This window comes from Cervus canadensis, chromosome 14 (genome assembly GCF_019320065.1).
Source record: "Cervus canadensis isolate Bull #8, Minnesota chromosome 14, ASM1932006v1, whole genome shotgun sequence".
Classification (NCBI taxonomy): domain Eukaryota; kingdom Metazoa; phylum Chordata; class Mammalia; order Artiodactyla; family Cervidae; genus Cervus; species Cervus canadensis.
In genome coordinates, this window is record NC_057399.1 from 32,919,615 (window position 1) to 32,938,203 (window position 18,589).

At 39.4% G+C, this 18,589-nt stretch overlaps 1 protein-coding gene across 5 annotated transcripts in view; it reads left to right on the forward strand.

The window, feature by feature from the left end:
- Positions 1–18,589, forward strand: part of PDCD1LG2 (programmed cell death 1 ligand 2) — a 56,566-nt gene that overhangs the window by 16,787 nt on the left and 21,190 nt on the right. For all 5 annotated transcript variants that reach the window (XM_043487348.1, XM_043487349.1, XM_043487352.1 and 2 more), the window contains 2 exons: positions 3,840–4,145; positions 17,160–17,426. In XM_043487348.1, coding sequence (XP_043343283.1) covers positions 3,840–4,145; positions 17,160–17,426 — 573 coding nt within the window. The remainder of the gene's footprint in view (positions 1–3,839; positions 4,146–17,159; positions 17,427–18,589) is intronic.

The window sequence follows — 18,589 nt, forward strand, 5'->3', positions numbered from 1 at the left end:
CTTCACAGAATTGTTTGCAAGAGGGTTTTGATTTCCTCTGTAATTTATGATACGTAAGAATATTTTAGGATTGCAAAAGTGTATTGCATTCCTAAACTTGTCATTTTATATCAAGTAGTCAGGCTGAAAGCTTTGCATGTCTTAGAAACTTCAATTGTGGCAAAATTAGACCAACTAACAATCTTCTAGTTATTATGGATGACTCAGATACATGACTCATGTTTGCCAATTGCCCTTTCCTCTTGTGAATGTTAGCTTGAAAATGTCACCTGTCTGAGAGATAGCACACTTTATGCTTTCCATAAAGAGTTCCATGTGTGTATATACACATACACTCTGTAAAAGGCAGAGGGGAAAAGCAAGCAGAAAATGGATTTTTGTCAAAGGCCCAGACAGTGAAGAGGGGAGTTCTGCTGTATGCTGTGGGGAGTTCCAGAGGAAGTTACAGGTGTTCCTTCTCTCACGAGAAGAAAGTGTAAGTGTGGTAAATAAATTTGCTAAATAAATCCAATAGAGACTACGCCAAAGTCCTCTGATTCTTGTTAAATCTCAGACTCAGCAAGTAACTTTCCATGCAAGCCCCATTTCTCTTCCCTGTTTCTTGTTTTATCTTGTTTCTTGTTCTTTTTTCGTTGTATAATAAAAGAGAAGGAAGTACTATGAAGATAGTAAAAGTAGTATAAATTTCTAAACCAGGCACATAGAAGATAGTTAATACGTATTTGATGAGTGAATAAATAAATATTTTACTCTTCAGGGCAGAGTCGATTTTATAACAGGTAGCTCTGTTTTAGTTATAAGAGGACTTAGTAACAAATATTTGGAGATGAGTCTAGGAATCTACTTTTAGGAGTATCCTATTATGGAGACTTGGGAGAGGGTTATTACAAGTGTTTCAGGGCGTTCCACAAAATGGAATCATGTGGGAAATTTAGAAGCACAGTGTCTTTTTTCACATGTATCATCCCAGAGTCTTCTCAATGTGGCCAAGAAAATGCAAGCTTAATTAGCATTGTTTATACAGAAGCACTGCCCCGACCCCTATTCTACACAAAAAAATACCAGGCAGATGTGAACTCCTTTCTGTTAGAAAGGCACATTCATGTTGTAGTTGTAGTTAAAACAGGGTTTGGAAGAAAGATATAAACTCATCACTTATTTTTAATAAAACTCATATTTGTGCACTACACTAACAGGTGCATTGGGTGGTGATTAAGAAAGCCAGTTTGTGCAATTTAGGGCAAAATGCAGTTTGATGAGAGGAAAACAGAAGTGAATATGGGTGCATGCATACTCAGTCTCTCAGTCATGTCCTACTCTTTGCAAGTATGGGTAGGCTCATCCTTTTTTTTTTTTTTTCTTCCTCTCCTCCTTTTCGTCACTTATATGTTAGACCTTTAACTAGAATTTAGTATGTGCACTGGAGACACCAAAACAAATTCAACCTGCACTGCCTTCAAAGATTTGCAGGATGGTAGGAGGAAAAACTCCAGTCAGAAGAGAATTTCAATGTGAATCATTCGAGCAGCTGAAAACCCCCAAACTATTTTTACTGTGAAGTCTGTTGTCCAGGATGGTCAGAATACCACTTTCTCAAGAACTAAAGCATGGTAGAAAAGAAAGGAACCAATGTTTGCTGACTACCTACTACCTGCCAAAATAAGTCACTTTGTGCTGTTTATGTAGTTTTCACCACACTGCTGACAGGTAGATTTAACCTTGGACCTTTGCAGATAAAGAGGCCAAGACTCATAGAAATTTAATGACGTGATCAAGATCAAAGGGTTCATAATCTGGATACACTCAGAATTTGAACCCAGGTTCATCTGTCACTAAATCCCAAGCTCTTTTCATACTATGTTTTATGTGGAAGCAACCCCTTGAATAGCATATTCTTAGAAGCCATCCCCAAATATTTGTTAAATGAAAGTTTTAAATTAATTAAATGAATGGATTAGTGAAGCAAGTCCTACTGAACATAATTTGCTCTAATCTTCTGTAATAATTCAGAAGCTACTTCGAGATTGTACACTCAGTCTTAATGACTGTCCATTCATTATTGATGGAAACAGCATAATTATGTACAGTTTCTCACAATTTATTCATGCATACACTACTTTCATTACTTTTGCCATGTTTGACTACTCTTTGCGCTATTGTTTTTATAGAATTATCTAAATTAACTGATCTTTTATTTTTTGAACAAAACAATCTACCCCTGTGGTAAATGGAAAACCAGTATCAATGGTACTAGTAAATAGAAGATATGAGCAAAAATAAACTCTATAAAAGTAAAGTGGTGCTTTATTTTTTTTTTATTTTTATTTTTATTAGTTGAAGGCTAATCACTTCACAACATTTCAGTGGGTTTTGTCATACATTGACATGAATCAGCCATAGAGTTACACGTATTCCCCATCCTGATCCCCCCTCCCACCTCCCTCTCCACCCGATTCCTCTGGGTCCTCCCAGTGCACCAGGCCCGAGCACCTGTCCTATGCATCCCACCTGGGCTGGTGATCTGTTTCACCATAGATAATATACATGCTGTTCTTTTGAAACATCCCACCCTCACCTTCTCCCACAGAGTTCAAAAGTCTGTTCTGTATTTCTGTGTCTCTTTTTCTGTTTTGCATATAGGGTTATCATTGCCATCTTTCTAAATTCCATATATATGTGTTAGTATGCTATATATATCTTAGTAATGTTCTTTATCTTTCTGGCTTACTTCACTCTGCATAATGGGCTCCAGTTTCATCCATCTCATCAGAACTGATTCAAATAAAGTGGTGCTTTAAAGTCTACCCTGATAATATCTGCCTGAGAGCTTCTTGTTTTATTAAAAGGAAAAATAATCATTGTTAGAGATGTGAAAGTCTAGTTGCAAATTGTGTGTAATTTGAAAGATTGAAATAGAATTGAAGAGAGAATAAATTCTTCTCTGAATAACCCAACTCCCTTTGGGCCTTGATTCTTTCATATCTAAAATCATTGTGCATACTTCTTGAGGTATATGCCGCACAGTTTGGGAACTACTGTTTCAAAAACTATGGATTTTGAAGTCAACCATCTGACTGGCTCTGAATTTTAACCTTACTAATTGTTCATCCTGAAACAAACCTCTTTGACCCAGTTTCTTCAACTATAAAACTAATGATTATGCATATTTTATGGTTGCATTTTCAATATTGAATGATATGGTTTAGAGCCTAGAACAGTGGCCAACACGTAGTAGATATACATTAAGTATTAGTATTAGTAGAAAAGACATTTCTACAGTTGGCTTGTATGATGTGATGGTCAACAGCACTTGAACTTAGAAATACCTAGGTCTGATCGTGGCTGTGCAATCTTAGGCAAGTTGTTTATCCATTCTGTGTCAGTTTCATTTTCTAAAAAGATGATAGCTCTATGTCATTGGCTTGCTGGGGAGACTAAAAGAGATCATGTGTTAGCAGAGCCCCACCACCTAGTAAGAATTCAACAGTTGATAGTTGTCATTATTACTGTTTCTGCTGAGAGGAGGTAGAATTTGGCAGGGAATGATGTAATTTGATCCATATAAAGAAACTGAGCTTGGATAATGGGAGCAGGAGGGCAGTCAGCTGTACAGGTGAGGAGTGTTGAGAGGCAAGAACTACTTCAGAGCAGGGATCAACAATTACACTCTTCCCCAAAGTGGATGGGGCAAGGGATAGAAAGGAACCTCTGCAAATGCCCAGATAATGATAGGTGTCTCCTGGGAAATGGAGGTTGTACGGGTCTCCTCAGCTCCCCAACTCTGAACAGAACTGAAGTGTGAAGGCAGACAATGGGAGAATGTCTTATTTTCTGTTCAGCTTTGTTCACAGTGACCGTCCCAAAGGAAATGTACGTGGTAGACTATGGCAGCAATGTGACTTTGGAGTGTGATTTTGACACTGGAGGTCATGTGGAACTTGAAATTTTAAAAGCCAGTTTGCAAAAAGTGGAAAATGATACAGTCTTGCTCAGTGAAAGAGCCACTTTGCTGAAGGAGCAGCTGCCCCTGGGGAAGGCCTTGTTCCTCATCCCCCAAATCCAGCTGAAGGATGCAGGGCAGTACCGCTGCCTGATCATCTATGGGATTGCCTGGGACTACAAGTACCTGACGCTGAAAGTCAAAGGTGAGTAATTTCAGGGACTGGGATCCATGGAGGCACCTCTCTAATGTAGGACCTGTATTAGTTGCAAGTAACAAGTCCACTGAAGCTAGCCCAAGCAAAAACTGGGATGATGATTATAAACAGAAAAAGCTACCTCAGAGAAGACAAAAGCACCTGCTCAGAAGTAGTTTTTCATATATAGGTATAAAGCAATGGAGGTGAGGGTAAATAGGGGTAGAGGAAATAAAACAGGTCTAGAGAAAGCCAGGAAAATGACTCCCTGTAAGTTGGGAGGGTACCAAAGGTAAGTTTTGCCTACTTCACAGGAATGATATTGGCTTGATATTATACTACTCTTTCAGAGTCCAGAGTTTTTTAAACCATAATTTGCCACCCATTAAAAGTCTAAAATATCAATTTAAAGAGTGACAAAAGTGGGTTTACCAATAAAATTAATAAATGAATAGAATTGAATATATCAGGGCATCACAAACTATTTCAGAGGGGGTGTGTGTGTGCGCGCGCACACATGTGGGTGTGCATCTTGGCTTGTGGTATAATAAATTCTTACTCACTCTGGGTCATAGTCTAAAATGTTTGGGAAATGCTACTCAGGCCTCAGTCTTATCTATTGCACAGAAAACAGCTGAAGTTCAGAGAATTGAAACGGGTAGCCTGAGAGAACCAGTTCAGTAGCTGTCTTCATTCCTCTGTGTTGAGGGCTCTCTCCACCACAACATGAGCCAAAACCCTAAATCAGAAGAGAATCTTCAAGTTGCTGTTTGTTCTGGGAAAGGTCACTTGAGGAAAGACATAGCAACTATAGAAAAGTATATTTGGCTCTGTTAATCGGCTTGTGTGTCTCAGCCTTTACCAACTGTTCTGAGGTAAACTATATCAGTTTTCCTATGCCACTAGACCTCAGAGGATCTATTCTGTCTTCTGGAGAGTCTCCTAATTTTCTTCCCTAAAGACCATTGACCTTGACAGCTGTGGTGTGATTTTACAATCTGGTATAAAGAAGGACAAATTGGTATAATTAGACATGAGGGTGAATGTTGTTTTCACTTGTGACCTTGAGTGGATTATTTTGATTTTCATCAGTCAGTCTGAGTTCAGTCGCTCAGATGTGTCCAACTCTGTGACACCATGGACTGCAGCACTCCAGGCGTCCCTGTCCATCACCAACTCCCAGAGCTTACTCAAACTCATGTCCATGAAGTCGGTGATGCCATCCAACCATCTCATCCTCTGTCATCCCCTTCTCCTCCTGCCTTCAATCTTTCCCAGCATCAGGGTCTTTTCCAATGAGTCAGTTCTTCACATCAGGTGGCCAAAGTATTGGTGTTTCAGCTTCAGCATCAGTTCTTTCAATGAATATTCAGGACTGATTTCCTTTAGGATTGACTGGTTGGATCTCCTTGCTGTCCAAGGGACTCTCAAGAGACTTCTCCAACACCACAGTTCAAAAGCATCAATTCTTCGGTGCTCAGCTTTCTTTATAGTCCAATTCTAACATCCATACATGACTACTGAAAAAACCATAGCCTTGACCAGGTGGACCTTTGTTGGCAAAGTAATGTCTCTGCTTTTTAATATGCTGTCTAGGTTGGTCATAGCTTTCCTTCCAAGGAGCAAGCGTCTTTTAATTTCATGACTGCAGTCGCCATCTGCAGTGATTTTGGAGCCCCCCAAAATGAAGTCTGTCACTGTTTCCATTGTTTCCCCATCTATTTGCCATGATGTGATTGGACCAGATGCCATGATCTTCGTTTTCTGAATGTTGAGTTTTAAGCCAACTTTTTCACTCTCTTTCACTTTCATCAAGAGGCTCTTAAGTTCTTCTTCACTTTCTGCCATAACCTCATCTGCATATCTGAGGTTATCATAATCTGGAATTTTTCTTATTTGTAAAAGATTAGAAATAGTAGCATCCACCATATAAGATTATTATAAAAATTAAAAGAGGTAATGTAAAAAATTGAGCATGATGCCTGGCATATGGTGGGTGTCCAGAGGTTTGGTTCAAAGACCCTCAGTTACCGCAAGGATGGTGCCCTCTTATACCTCAGCTAACAGTGAATCATCGAGAAAGCCCTCAGCCTGGATGTAACCTCCTTCTACCTTTACTGCATTTTCTACAGTTGGCTGGGAGGAGCTCCAGACATTGACCTTAGTCTGAGTTTAATCAGTGGGAGGAGAGAGAGCTCAACATCCTCACAATCTCCTAGTGTTCTTGGATATCTGCACCCCAAAATCACTGCTCCGTGTTTGTTGATCTTTGTGGGTGTGCTTTAATGCATCTAGGGTCTTTGGGCAATTTGACACCAGTCCCAATCTTTCTTGCTCTGGCTGAGATTTGTCCCTCTTCCATGGGAAGGCACTCTGCCTGCTTCCTCACCTAGACCAGGGATGACTCGACAGGATGACTCAAACCTTAATTAATTAATTCTTAATCCCTTATACCTTTAATGATTGTCCAGTTAGACTATATGGGATCGCAAAGACTTTCTATGGGATGCATACACATAGACAGTTTAGGAAATTAGTTTCTAGATGTTCATCTTCCTCAAATACTCTTTCCCTAAATTGACTGTGCCTGAGAATGTGCCTTCCAGGCAAGGCTCTTGGGGTTCCCCTAAAACACTTCCTCTTTTATTTTTGCTTTACCCACTTCATATAAAGCCTGCTTCTCACCCATCATGAATATAGTGCTTTGCTCCGAGGTATGAAAACTTCCATAGTGCCAAACAAAAGAATGACTGGAAATACTGATATCTTACCAAATTGTAATGACTAACGAATCCTTCAGCAAACCAGGAAGTATCAAATTCTCTGTTTTCAGTAAAATTGAAGGAGTCCCTAATAGAATTAATAGCTAATAAAAAAATGAAGTACTTTTGTTATATAAATCATAAGGCTTTCAAAGAATGAAGTATCACTATAACTGAACTCCTTCCATGCCCACCTACTTATTCATATGAGCAAGATTCCTTAGCCCTTATAGCTACAAAAAATGAAAAACAGAAATAGAATTGATTCTGAAGATTGTCTCATTCCAACCATTAAGTCATTTGCATCCTCATGCACAGATAGAAAATGAGAATCTCATCCATCCTATTAAGAGATACGTTTCCAGTAAACTTTTCTTATGTTTAATAATTGTCAATATTCATAATATTTGTTTTGATTTTACATGTGCTGATAATAATGGAAATTAGACCTCGGTGCTGAAGAAAAATTTGAACACTTAAAGCCTCATGGTCACAAGAAAAAAATTTAATTTCAATAGCTATACATTTTTGTTGTTGCAAAGAAACAAAAGGATAACCACCAAAGGAGTGATCAAACATGTTGCATTAGGATAAAATTCTGTAGAAGTGTGATGAGAACTGATATTTAAGGAATATTAATAAAAAGAAAAGTTCTGACCATTAGAGTAGAATATATGTATTTTTCTTTTTTTTTTACTTATTTATTATTTATTGGCTGCACTGGATCTTTGTTGCTGTATGTGGACTTTCTCTAGTTGTGGTGTGTGGGCTTCTCATTGCAGTGGCTTCTCTTATTGCGGAGCACAGGTTCAAGGCACATGGGCTTCAGTAGTCATGGCTCGCAGGCTTAGTAGTTGTGGTACACAGGCTTAGTTGCTCTGCGGTATGGGGGATCTTCACAGACCAGGGATTGAACAGGTGTTCCCTGCATTGCAAGGAGGATTCTTAACCACTGGACCACCAGGGAAGCCCTGTATTTTTCAGTGGATGGTGGTGTGTTTTAAAGACACATTCTTTGTTATCTAGGTGACATTGGATACATTTGTGAAAAAGTGAAATGCCTTACTGAAAATATGTGTTCATAAAATGCTAAACATTATATATTTTTACAATATAGAAACCTATGAAATATTCTAAGAATAAACTCAATGAATATGTGAGAAGGAGCACACTGCATCACGATTGTTTTAGGAGGAATGCAAGCAAAAAGGAAAAAAAAAAAAGGAGGTTGAAGGCAAGCACCTAAGGGTATTCTGCCCTAATCGAGGGTCTCTGAAAGGAGCAGGGGAGATCTGGGACCCCAGTTAGGATGTGCTTAAATAGAACAAGACTAGAGGAAGGATGTGTTTGTCTTTAAAATGCCTGATTTTTGGCATACACTTGAAAATAGATTTATAATATTTTCTTTGATGTCTGGACAACAGTTCCTAATAAATATGGTGAAAAGAGGATTGATTTCATAAGGACAGGGGAAAAAAATACCAGATAGCATGGCTAAAGAGCTTATAAAAGACAGTAACAGAACGCTGCAGTTTTTGAAACGCCAGGTTGCAACCCAAGATTAGATATCTGTCAGAGGAAGGCCAGGCAGCATGACGGAAGAGGAGAGCAGAGTAGCCCTGAGAAGCCAGGGATTGAGCCCAGCGGTTGAGAACCAGCCTGTGCATGGATCCCAGACAGACACAGAGCAGAAGCTAAGAACAGAAGGGCCAAACCATCCTGAAGGCCTGAGCAGGCTGAGTCTTGGCAGAATTTCTTTAAATCAACAGAAAGGCCCAGGATAGGGTATAACTTCATCAAAAAGTGGAGGAAGAAGGCAGCATAGAGAGATACAGTCTTCACCCTAAGAAGGGGAAGACAAACAGAATAAGGAGGAGACAGCCCAAGAGAAACATCTTAGTAGTGAAATGATGTCTGTACATTTAGCTTCTAGACCCAGAGAAAAGCATTTGCTAAAAGAACTCCATAATGAGGCTAAATCTCTGCTCTGTCTTTTCTTCCTGGGGAAACAGAAGGGAATAAGGAAAACCTAAGTTAAGAAAACAATATCCTGAATTTTGAGGGATGGGAAAGCTCCTGTGAATTGCAAACTGTTTAACCTGATGTTCCTCTCCAGGTCATTTAACAGAGCAATTGAGAGCAGTCCTAAAATATTTCTTTTAATGACTGCTAGAAACCTGCCAGGACTCTTTAAGTTTAAGGCATTTAAAATTACATTTTTTTCACCTTAGTTATGGTCATTGTGATGATAAAGCAGATAATACTATGTACCGTAGACAGTATAGTGCTATAATATATAGTAAAGATAATAAAGCTTATCTTTATTTCAGAAATGCTAAAGTTGCCAGTAACATTTGAATCATATAGTCAGAGATAGCAGGATAACAGAAAGCATTTAAACCAGTGGCAACTGAAATCAGAAAGTAGTAATTCTTTTGATGAAACAGACTGAGAAGCCAAATGGAGAATAGTGAGGCAAGTCAGCAATTAGTGAAAGCAGGAAGAGATAATAATTACCAGTACAAATTGACTATTTAATATGTTCTAGCTACCTAACTCATTTATCATTCTAACACTACAGTTAAGGATAAGTATTACTGTGCCTATTTTACAAATGAGGCTTAAGGCTTGACAACTTACGTAAGCATAACTTAAATCTAGTTAAAACTTTTGGACTCTAAGGCCCGTGTTCTTAGCTACTATGCTTACCATGTGTTTTGCTAAACCAGACAAGTAAGTACCAATGGGTTGAAGCTACCATGAGGCAAAATTTGACTTGGCGTTAAAGATAATCTTCCCAATAACAGTTTAACTTTCTTATTGTCTAATCACTGCAAGGACCACTTCTGGAAGTAGGAGCTTCCATTGGTAAGTATATTTAACCAAAAGTTAGTTATCTAGCAGGTTACCAATATCAAGAAAAAAAAAATTATTAAAGAGAAAATGGGACATTTCATAATGATAGAAAAAAATCAATTCAGCAGGACGATGTAACAATCCTAAATGTGTGTACATCTAACCATATAGCTTCAGAGTCTAGAAAACAAAATTTGACAGACCTAAAAGGAGAAATAAACAAATCCAATCATATTTGGAGATTTCAACTCATCTCTATTACAACTGGTAGAATACCCAAAAAGAGAACAAAAGAGTAGAACAGCATTAGCCATCTTGATTGACTTATATAAAACTCATGCCCAACAACTACAGAATACACATTGTTTCCAAGGGCATGTGAAACATTCATCAAGATAGTCATCTAGCAAAGCTGCTGGAGAAGATACTTCTTGTTGAGCAGGAAGTTGGACTAATTGAATTTTAAGATCACTGCCACCTCTGAAATTCTAAAATTTACTCATGTTTTCCTAAGAATATCACCCTCAGTCCAGCTTCCCCATTGTGTGTTGCTGATAATGATGTGTTTTCAACCACTTCCCAAATAAGATGGGGAGACGTCTTTAATGTTATGTAAATAGAAGATGTGGGCTCATGCCCCTCCCCCAGATCTTGCTCGTTCTTTTTTTAAAAATTTATTTTATTTTTTCATTGACGAATAGTTGAATTACAATGTTATGTTAGTTTCGTGTGTGATTTAGTTTTATATATATGTGTGTATATATATATATATATATATGTGGTTGTACATATAGATATATTCTTTTTCAGATTCTTTTCCATTATAGGTTATTACATATATTGAATATAATTTCCTGTGCTATACAGTAACTATTTGTAGTTCATATATTTTATATATAGTAGTGTATATCTAGGGCTCCCCAAGTGGCTCAGTGGTAAAGAATCCCCTTACCAGTACAGGAGACATGAGTTTGATCTCTGGGTTGGAAAGAGCCCCCAGAGAAGGATATGTCAACCCACTCTAGTATTCTTGCCTGGGAAATCCCATGGACAGAGGAGCCTGGAAGGCTGTAGTCCATGGGGTAGTAAAGAGTCAGACATGAATTAGTAACTAAACAGCAGCGGCAGCAGTGTGTATCTATTAATCCGAAACTCCTAAATTATCCCTCTGCCCCATTCCCCTATGAATCTACTTCTGTTTTGTAAATAAGTTCATTTGTATCATATTTTTAGATCCCATATATAAGTATGTCATGATATTTGTCTTTGTCTGACTTACTTCAATTAGTATGCTAATCTCTAGTTTCATCCAAGTTGCTGCAAATGACATTATTTCATTGTTTTTTATGGCTGAGTTATATTTTATAAACACACACACACACACTTTGGCCTTGGAGTACAAAATGAGGTAGGGCAAATCTAACAGATTTTGCCAAGAGAACGCATTGGTCGTAGCAAACACCCTCTCCTCTTCCAACAACACAAGAGAAAACTCTACACATGGACATTACTAGATGGTCAATATCGAAATCAGATTGACTATATTCTTTGCAGCCAAAGATGGAGAAGCTCTATAGAGTCAGCAAAAACAAGACGAGGAGCTGACTGTGGCTCAGATCATGAACTCCTTATTACCAAATTCAGACTTAAATTGAAGAAAGTAAGGGAAACCAATTGACCATTCAGGTATGACCTAAATCAAAGACCTTACAATTAATTATACAGTGGAAGTGATAAATAGATTCAAGGGATTAGATCTGATAGAAAGAGTGCCTGAAGAACTATAGATGGAGGTTTGTGACATTGTACAAGAGGCATTGATCAAGACCATCCCCAAGAAAAAGGAATGCAAAAAGGCAAATGGTTGTTTGAGGAGGTCTTACAAATAGCAGGGATAAGAAGAGAAATGAAAGGCAAAGGAGAAAAGGAAAGGTATACCCATTTGAATGCAGAGTTCCAAAGAATAGCAAGGAGATAAGAAAGCCTTCCTCAGTGACCAATGCAAAGAAATAGAGGAAAACAACATAATGGGCAAGACTAGAGATCTCTTCAAGAAAATTAGAGATACCAAGGGAACATTTCATGCAAAGATGGGCACAATAAAGGACAGAAGTGGTATGGACCTAACAGAAGCAGAAGATATTAAGAAGAGGTGGCAACAATACACAGAAGAACTATACGAAAAAGATCTTCATGACCCAGATAACCACAATGGTGTGATCACTCACCTAGAGCCAGACATCCTGGAATGTGAAGTCAAGTGGGCCTTAGGAAGCATGTCTACGAACAAAGCTAGTGAAGGTGATGAAACTGCAGTTGAGCTCTTTCAAGTTCTAAAAAAATGATGCTGTGAAAGTGCTGCACTCAATATGCCAGCAAATTTGGGAAACTCAGCCATGGCCACAGGACTGAAAAAGATCAATTTTCATTCTAATCCCAAAGAAGGACGATGCTAAAGAATGTTCAAACTGCTGCACAATTGCACTCATCTCACATGCTAGCAAAGTAATGCTCAAAATCCTCCAAGCCATGCTTCAACAGTACATGAACTGTGAAATTCCAGATGTTCAAGTTGGATTTATAAAAGGCAGAGAAACCAAAGATCAAATTGCCAACATCCATTGGATCATAGAAAAAGCAAGAGTTTTTCAGAAAAACATCTACTTCTGCTTTATTGGTTACACCAAAGCCTTTAACTGTGTAGAATCACAACAAACTGTGGAAGATTTTTAAAGAGATGGAAATACGAGACCACCTTACCTGCCTCCTGAGAAATCTGTATGCAGGTCAAGAAGCAACAGTTAGAACCAGACATGGAACAACAGACTGGTTCCAAATTGGGAAAGGAGTATGTCAAGGCTGTGTATTGTCAACCTGCTTATTTAACTTATATGCAGAGTACATCATGCTGGGCTGGATGAAGCACAATCTGGAATCAAGATTGCTGGGAGAAATATCAATAACCTCACATACACAGATGGCCACCGTTATGGCAGCAAGTGAAGAGGAACTGAAGAGACTCTTGATGAAAGTGAAAGAGGAGAGTAAAAAGGTTGGCTTAAAACTCAACATTCAAAAAACTAAGATCATGGCATCCAGTCCCATCACTTCATGGCAAATAGATGAGGAAACAGTGGAAACAGTGACAGACTTTTATTTTCTTGGTCTCCAAAATCACTGCAGATGGTGACTGCAGCCATGAAATTAAAAGACTCTTGTTCCTCGGAAGGAAAGCTATGACCAACCTAGACAGCATATTAAAAAGCAGAGACATTACTTTGCCAACAAAGATCTGTCTAGTAAAAGCTATGGTTCTTCCAGTAGTCATGTATGGATGTGAGAGTTGGACCATAAAGAAAGCTGAGCATCGAAGACTTGATGCTTTTGAACTTGGTGTTGGAGAAGACTTTGAGAATCCCTTGGGCTGCAAGGAGGTCCAACAGTCCTTCCTAAAGGAAATCAGTCCTGAATATTCTTTGGAAGGACTGATGCTGAAGCTGAAACTCCAATACTTTGGCCACCTGATACAAAGAACTGACTCATTGGAAAAGACCCTGATGCTGGGAAAGATTGAAGGCTGGAGGAGAAGGGGATAACAGAAGATGAGATGGTTGGATGGCATCACCGACTTGATGAACATGAGTTTGAGCAAGCTCTGGGAGTTGGCAATGGATAGGGAAGTCTGGCATGCTGTGCAGTCCATGGGTCACAAAGAATCGGACACAACTGAGCGACTGAACTGAACTGAACACATACATACACCACATTTTCTTTATCAATTCATCTGTCGATGAACATTTATATTCCTTCCATATCTTGGCTATTGTAAATAGTGCTGTTGTGAACATTGCAGTGCATGTATTTTTTCGAATTAGAGTTTTCATCTTTTCTGGATATATGCCCATGAGTGGGATTGCCGGATCATAGTAATTCTGCTTTTAGTTTAAGGATCCTCTATGCTGTTCTCCATCATGGCTATAGCAATTTACATTCCCACCAATAATGTAGGACAGTTCCATTTTCTCCACACCCTCTCCAGTATTTATTCTCTGTAGACTTTTGATGATAGCCATTCTGATTGTGTGAGATGATACTTCATTGCAGTTTTGATTTGCATTTCTCTAATAATTAGCTGGGAGGGATTGGGGGCAGGAGGAGAAGGGGACGACAGAGGATGGGATGGCTGGATGGCATCACTGACTCGATGGACATGAGTTTGAGTAATCTCCGGGAGTTGGTGATGGACAGGGAGGCCTGGCGTGCTGTGATTCATGGGGTCACAAATAGTCGGATACAACTGAGCGACTGAACTGAACTGAATAATTATCAGTGTTGAGCATCTTTTCATATGCCTGATGTCCATCTGTAAGTTTTCTTTGAAAAAATGTCTATTCAGGTGTTCTGCCTATTTTTTAATTGGGTTGTTTGTGTTTTTGATGTTGAGTTCTATGAACTGTTTTTATATTTTGGAAATTAATCCCTTGTCAGTTGCATCATTTCTTGATTATTCTTTTAGGAGAACATCTCTCCCATCTGCTCCCTTATTTATATAGCCAAAGCCTCAGCCCAGCTCCTGACTCCTGGCCCTCCTACCTCTGAAATCACCTGTCAACTTGGCATCCAAGACCTGTATCTTGTCCTAAGCTGCCTTGCTGGAGTAGGCCAAGTCCTCATCCATAAGACACTATTCCTATGAATCCATTTATTCTACTTTATGCCCCTCCCAAATGCTAGAGCTTACAGACATAATCTACAACATACTAGGATGAAATGATAATAAGGGGACATCAAACCAAGGAAAAATAAGTGTAGATAAAGTAACAAAATGAGATAAAGCAAGTACTTAAAATGCATGCTTCAGGTACTATTGGATTGCTAGAGACAGACCAAAATTGGCTCCAAGGAGACCGATGAGTCTAACCAGTTCAAGTTCTTCAGAACCTAATTCTTCTCATCTTCTTCTATTTCTGGGTACTCCCAAGTCCCTCTGAAAACATCCCTCTTCCCATATTTAATGCTTCATCCCTAGACTTTTGTACTTACTTAGAGAACCATCCTCTTCTAATGATTCCAGTGCAGAATTCAGAATGCTGTACCCATGAAGGGCTTGAGTTCAAGTCCCCTCAGTCACCCCAGATTCCAGCCATTTCCTTATTTATTCCTGGAGTATGAATTTAGTCTACCACATAGGGTCTTTGCATGGTTTAAGTGAGAGGAGGTATATTAAGGGGATGGAGTCAGGTTTAGAACTACTCACCCTGGTTGTCTCCAAGTTCTTGACTAAGTGAGCTATACCCAGAGTAATTAGTAGCCAAAGGGGAAATGAGCCCCAGTTTTTAAACTAATAACTGAATTAACACGTAATTTTCTCCTTTTGCCTCTCCCCACATTGAGCCTTCTCTTATAATCTGCACTGGAGAACATGACTCAGAATAGGGACTTCTAGTTTCTTATTCCCTTGTCTTAAACTGAGTCCAGATTTGCAAATCAGACCCTGAAGTCACTCATTCATCCAGCCTCATAGATAAGAAAATCTGCCCCACCACTCAGTCACAAACAGAAGCTGGAGTAGTGTGAGTGAGGAAAATGTGAGAGCTTTTTCAGGCAGGCAACCCAGCAGGCCTGGCCAAGTATGCTTAGTGGCATGGAAAAGAGAACTTCAAGAAAAGGCCACGGTTATAAACAGCTCTTCGAGGTGCAGTCATCCTCCTCTCTGGTGACCCGTGACCCAGGGAGTGAAGGCAGAAGACCCAGGTTCAATCCCTGGGGAGGGAAGATCCTCTGGAGAAGAAAATGGTTATGCACTCCAGTATTCTTGCCTGGAGAATTCCATGGACAGGGGAACCTGGCAGGCTACCATTAATGGGGTCGCAAAGAGTCAGAGACGACTGAGTGACTAGCACAATCAAATTAGCAACTCATAACATAGACACACAAGGGAGGCTCTCAAAAGGCAAAAGTTGTGGAGAGGGGCTTGAATATTCCTTCCACCTCCACAGAATGTAAAAGTGCAGAACATGAATTCAGTACCTAGAAAATGCTTAGTAAGTCATATATATTTGATGTTTTCCATGTGGCTGTTACCATTATTTTAGCAGAAAAATCACTTTTCACCATTTGTACTCGTTTATACTCCTCCCAAAAATTTAAGAAAAAAATGTTTATTCATATCTGTGCCATATTATATCTTTAATTCAAAGATTGTATTGAAATTCTATTTCTCAAACAAACTATTTCCTACCTAATGAAAGCTAGTGCCCACTCCCTCTTCCTTTCACCAAAAATCAACAGGTTACTTTTTGCACTCCCTTGTACTTGCATATGTGGCTAACATTTATTTTTAGCTATAGTCTAAAACAGTTGGACAATTTGTCCTTGTGTCTTCTTGGTGCTCTCAGTGTCACTTGTATCTGTTTTAGATCTCAGTTTTCTAAGGGCAAGGAGGAATATCTGGTTAATTCATTCAGCATCCACTGCACAGAATGGTGTGTGTGTTGGGGGGGGGGGTGTTAGAGAGGAGAAATAACTAATAAATATACTCTATTCTTGAATATTTATAGACAGAATCTAGGTCTTTAAAAAATAATAGCACTTATCATGTACCTACTGTACGTGCCCTTTTCTGAACACTTTGCATGTATTAACTCATTTCATCTTCAAAGTGTTGCCAGAGCTGCTCCAGGTCTTTGCTCAAAACCCATCAACCCCCACCTTCAGCAGGAGTGAAAATAAATCTTTACATTAAAGGGTCCAGAGATAAGAAAGGAAGCTGCAAACAAAAGCAAACAAACAACACAAAAAAACCCAAATCCAGATGGAACCAGCTGGGGCCAAGATGGCAATGAATTTGACCTCCAACAGATGTATAGGTCTTTATTTTTCTCCCCTCCTAATCTTGAAGAAGACAGAGGAAAGGGGGAAGTGGAAAGAAAATTTCCTCCCGAAGATGTTAGAAAATACTAAATAAAGTGGGATGTAGAGGTTATCTAATGATTTTGTTTATCCATCCTCTTTTTTTCTCCAATCTCTGACTGTGAGATAATTTACAGCCACAGATTGTGATAGGATAAAGCACCATTGAGATTTGGAATCAAGCCTCGATTGTGCATAATTGGCTCCACCAGTTAATAACCCTGTGACTTAGGCTGAAATAAACCTCTCTTGCCTCAATTACCTTCAACAAAGATTGGGAATATTGACAATGCTGTTTTGTTGTAAAAATTAAATAAATCAGTGATGTAAAAGAGCATGATATCTGGGACACAGGAAATGTTTTAAAAGTTAAAACCATTATTATTTAATATTGATAATGATAATTTATTTCATATGACACTAAGTACAGGGATCTATAGGAATCAGGAAAAGAAAGACTTATTTCTTCATTTTTTTTTTTTTTTTGTCCCAGCTTCCTACAAGAAAATACACACTCGCCACCTCAAGGTCCCAGGGACAGATGAGGTGGAGCTCACCTGCCAGGCTGAAGGCTATCCCCTGGCAGAAGTGTCTTGGCCAAACATCAGTATTCCTGCCATCACCAGCCATACCAAGACCTCTGAAGGCCTCTACCAGGTCACCAGTGTTCTGCGCCTAAAGCCACACCCAGGCAGGAACTTCACCTGTGTGTTCTGGAATGCCGATATGAAGGAACTCACTTCGGCCACCATTGTCCAAGGTAAGAGCTGCCCACCCTTCCTAGCTCTACGAGTTAGGGTTCAGGCAAAAAATGGATGGCACAGTCAGAATGAATAAGCTGAGAAGAGTGTAGTAAAGGTAGTGATTAAGGTTTAGAGAAACTACTAAAAGGAATATAGAACACCCGGGACTTCCAAAATCGTGGAGCTGTACCGCGCCTGAACCCAGGAGAGACTGCTGGAAATTGGAAAAGGGACTGGGGGCCTCCAGTACAGGGGTGCTGCCACCTGCGGCCACTCCCAAGAGCAGAAGGTGATGAATGGATGCCCCAACCTTGTTCTCCCACCCTCCAGTCTCCTGCTGGAGCCTTCCACTGGCAGAACCCAGGTGAGGTCAGAGAACAAGGAAGTCCTCTGATATGTTCATAAGGTCAGCCTCTCAGGGCTTAGAGTGTTAGAGTGCAGTGAATGGACCCAAAGAGGAAACTGAAAATACCCAGCATAAGGGCTGATCACTTTGATTCAGGCATAATGCCATGAGTCAGCAGTATGAATATTACTTTGCTGGCTTTTCTGCCAGCCAAGTGGTTTTAGAGTTTTCCAGGAAAACTGACCTCTTTAAAAATATTATTTACAGACTTCTGTGGCTACGCTGAATCCTATATTTTAGAACTTCATGCATCAGTAAAATTTATAACAGTTCTCATGGTCTGCTTATTGTTTATCTGCTAAGAACATTCATTTGACGAATAAGAGCAGCTGACATTTAGTATCAGATCATTTAGTATGAGCTAACATTTAGTATCATAATCATTTTGTGAGACAAGTCATTTTTTTGCAGAGGCATAAGTCTCCTATTGTTCCACAACCATCACGGGCTTTATTTTTTTTTAAAGAACTTTATTTATTTATTTAGCCATGTCAGGCCTTAGTTGTGGCATGTGGGTCTTTCTTTGCAATGCATGGACTCCCTAGTTGTGACACACAGGCTTAATTGCCCCACTATATGTAGGATCTTAGTTCCCCGACCAGGAATCAAACCCATATTCCTGCATTGCAAGGTGAATTTTTTAGCACTGGAACACCAGGGGAGTCCCCACTCTGGGCTTAGACAACACAAATTTATCAGCTCATACTTTTGGAGGTCAAAAGTCTGAAAAGAGCTTTACTGGGCTCAAATCAAGGTGTCACAGGGTTGTAGAGG